General features: G+C 39.9%; 1 protein-coding gene across 1 annotated transcript in view; it reads right to left on the bottom strand.

Moving 5' to 3' along the window:
* Positions 1–773: 773 nt before the first annotated feature.
* Positions 774–3735, bottom strand: part of LOC107558175 (ZZ-type zinc finger-containing protein 3-like) — a 19806-nt gene continuing 16844 nt past the window's right edge. Inside the window, exon 8 of the mRNA XM_016241796.1 lies at positions 774–2310. Within this exon, the coding sequence (XP_016097282.1) occupies positions 2166–2310 (145 nt within the window). The 3' untranslated portion in view covers positions 774–2165. The remainder of the gene's footprint in view (positions 2311–3735) is intronic.

The raw sequence follows: 3735 nt of genomic DNA, 5'->3' as shown, positions 1-3735 counted from the left end.
TAGTGAAGCATGTCATATGAAAACATGTATACTAGACAGGATTTTTACTGTTACTGTACTAAAGTACATTTTGTCTTCCTTCCAACAACCTGTCACTCACATGAGATCCAACTATCCAATCAGTTCCCGATGGAAAAATCAAGTCGCGCCTACATTATTTTCAGTTCTAGAAGCCATTTACTAGCATATCGACAGAGGTGGCAACCAATTAGTGTAATGAATCACTCAGATGCTTAGTGAAACCTCATTTCAATATGGCAAAATACAGGGCGACCCACAACCATGTATAATTAAAACATTTTAAATAGAAAACTCTTTGGAGTACAGTCTTCATCTCATGTCAGTGTACACCATTCAGATGACTCTTCACAAATCACAATTTATTAATGCGCAAAACCTTTTAAATTAGCAGCAAACTACTGAATGCAGCTTTTTATTAGTGTGATACCATCTATATCAGCCATCCTGCTTTCTAAGATACGAGTCGACCACTATCAGAGATGGCTGAAGGGAGTATTTTGATTTTCTTATATCCATTCATTAGGTGCAAGTTAATAACCATGTAATACAATGACAATGTCACTTCATTTCAGAAACCAATGGACTGTAACACACATTGACAATAACGTACCACCCTCAGGTGGCTGAAGTGTGACAGAATCTCAACCCTAAAAATAACTGTCACTAACAAACCTTATTAGTCTTACCTTAAATCCAACTTATTAGCTGAAGTGAACTAGAAAGACAAATCATAATACCCAAGTCATGTGGTGTAGAAAGTCTTTTCACATACTTTTATTTCCACGGTTCTCCTCTAACATTTTTTTTTTTACATTATTTAAGAACAGACTGTTATACACAGATATTGAAGCAGGTCAAGGGAGGGGAGGTGAACAGAACAGAACAGAACCCAATACAAAATGGTCTACTCAAAGCACAACGAAATGCATGTGTATAAAATAACGTGGGAGTGCGGCGCACGTGCGACGACTACCACCAACTCGATTTCTTGTTATTCTTCATCTTTTAAATAGATTAATAAAAATACAATCTTTTCATGGACCGTGAGGAAACTGCAAAAATTAGAGGGATCTAAAGGCGTGATGATGGTTGGGCAGTTTTTCACAGAGGGCAGCAAGTTCTTTATTTTCTTCTTCTAAAACAAGTGGCCAGGTTTGAATCAACTGGACAGGGAAGAAAAAAAAAAAATGGCACACGGCAACTACCACTGGCTACTTTTCACCATATATTTGAATACTCCACATGATCAACAACAGTACACATTGAGAAAAGAAAACAAGGCTCTCCACGAGCGCAGAGAGCGCTATAACGCCTTCCGGATCTCAGCTGGTCTTCTCTGTGCTGTAGTGCTTTGAGGTTTGGGATCCTATTGGGTCAAGTGGAGTGGCTTTTTTAATTCGGCATAATTTAAAAAACGAGAAATGAACGTAAATAAAGTGACAACATCATCGTAAGAGGAAACAAAGAGCAGCTTCTAGTGAAAATGGTAGCCCATGGCAAGAGACACTTATGGGGTCTGTCAGCCGGGATTTTTATTAACCCGTTTCGAGTTGTGAGCGAACCTCCTCGATTGGTTAAAAACCTGGTATGAATCAAAGACGACAGTCTCAGCACCAAATTCATTTCCTTGTACTCCCGTCTCACGAAAAGAGCTCACACACGAAGCCTCACTTATAAATATTTCAACTACAGACGACATTATGCACTTTAACGCGAGCCCAACCCCGCTCCCGCCGATGAATCCAGAGCCGCGCACTCCTCTGAGAGGTGCGTCACTGACGCCCGTCACTCAAACAGCGGAACAAAGGGAGGCGTCGGGTTGCCTTCTAAATGTCCTGGGATTGGGAATGTCGGTGTGCCTTTTCTTTTGTTCGTTCTTTCCTCTCGTTTCTTTTGATTTGAGATAGTGTTACTTGACGAGACCTGGTAAGGTTTGACAAACGTGGCAGAGTGTTGCCCCCTCTCCCATGAACCCCCCCCCACCCCACCCCCCTCCAGCAGCGGGTCGGGGCGAGGTGCGGCCCATCTGCGGTACCCTCTCGCCCAAATGTAAGCATTTCTTTGACTTGGATGATGAAGCCATGCACAGAATGCCCTGGGGGCTGTGGCCCAGCCCTGGATACTAGCGCCGGAGCTTGTCCCTGTCATCTGTTTGCAGGGAAGTAGTTGGGGTCCAGGTAGTTGTAGCCTGTGCTCTGCGGTAAGCAGTAGTCTTTGTCCAGGAAGGTTTCGGCCTGGCAGACTGGCTCCAGTCTGTGTGTGGGCTTGTGGGTCTCCGTTTTGAAAGAACTGAAGGGGCAAACAGAAAGGTGATTGGTTAGGATGAGACTGCCGTGCCAACTGACCATACATGCACTTTATTACATTTCAAGTTAAAACGGAATAGGAACTTGTGGATATTTTGTAGACAAACTGAAAGATTTATGCCTTGAAACACAAAGCAGGCCTGAGATTGCCCATCTTAGATGTCAAGAATTTCAAATAAAACATTCTTGAAAAGCCATTAAAAATGAATATCACCCCTGTAGCACAGCTCAAAACTCAATAGTGTCTTTGAGTTTTTATATAGAAGTTTGAGTTCTCAGATGCTTCTATATCAGTTAACAAAATTTTCAATAAGGCCCCAAAATATCATGGTCAGAATTGAAAATGAATTATTAATAATTCAGTTTATTGAAAAGGAATATGCAGGATAAAATGAAATTCCATGCACATCAGATTCCATTTGAGCAAGGTTCAACAGTGTGAGCATTTTACTCACATTTGTGACTAAAACTAGATGCGTGCGAACTGTAAAATATACTTGGGAGCATGTGAATAAAGTCCCAGCAGGGGTGTATTCCAGAAAGCAAAGTTAACTTACCGTCACATATACCTCTGAACTCTCAGTTGATTAACCCAAACCTTGCTTACTTGATGTATGCTGGTTCCAAAAATGCTCCAGGGAGTAAGTTCAGTCACGGTTAACACACAAGACATTCTCAACAAAGCGACGAATCGACGAGTTATACCATGGAAACAGATGCTAAGAAAAAGCGTGCCATACTGCTTCTTTCTTCTTCGTTTTTTCAATGGCTATTTACATTCCAAGTGCATATCGGCACCTAACTGGTGGTTGTGCAATCATTTTTCAAACTTTTAGTTTCATCTTTAATCGTTAACAACTGAGAAAAACACATGAATAAGACGTAAAAAAGATTAATAAGACCTATGATACTGTATTTTTACTTAAAAAAAAAAAAAAACGTTTGAATGCAGATCCATGTGTGAGATGACAATAAAATAAATATATCTAATATAATAAATATATTAGAATAAATAAATATTGTTATAATAGTGCTTTATAATTAATATACATCAAATACAACTTAAATAATACCTTAAATATTACGTATAATAGTGCTTTATTATATATATATATATATATATATATATAACTATGTTGTAATAATATATAATAATATGCGCCATCTGTCACGCCCACTGGAGTCTCATCAATATGCATGCTCTGAAGTAAACTAACCCTGGACCATAACCTACTCTGGAGCAGGTTATGTTCAGAGAGTAAGTTGCTATGGCTCCTTACATACCCTGAAAGTTACCGAATGCTGAGTTTATCGGCTTACTTACCCTTAAACATATGTCACATAACCTGCTTTCTGGAATACCCCCCCCCCCCCCCCCCCCCCGCCTCACACACAAAACATTTTAATA

Source organism: Sinocyclocheilus grahami, unplaced genomic scaffold (genome assembly GCF_001515645.1).
Source record: "Sinocyclocheilus grahami isolate Dianchi unplaced genomic scaffold, SAMN03320097.WGS_v1.1 scaffold634.1, whole genome shotgun sequence".
Taxonomy (NCBI): domain Eukaryota; kingdom Metazoa; phylum Chordata; class Actinopteri; order Cypriniformes; family Cyprinidae; genus Sinocyclocheilus; species Sinocyclocheilus grahami.
This window is presented reverse-complemented; position numbering and strand designations above follow the sequence as displayed.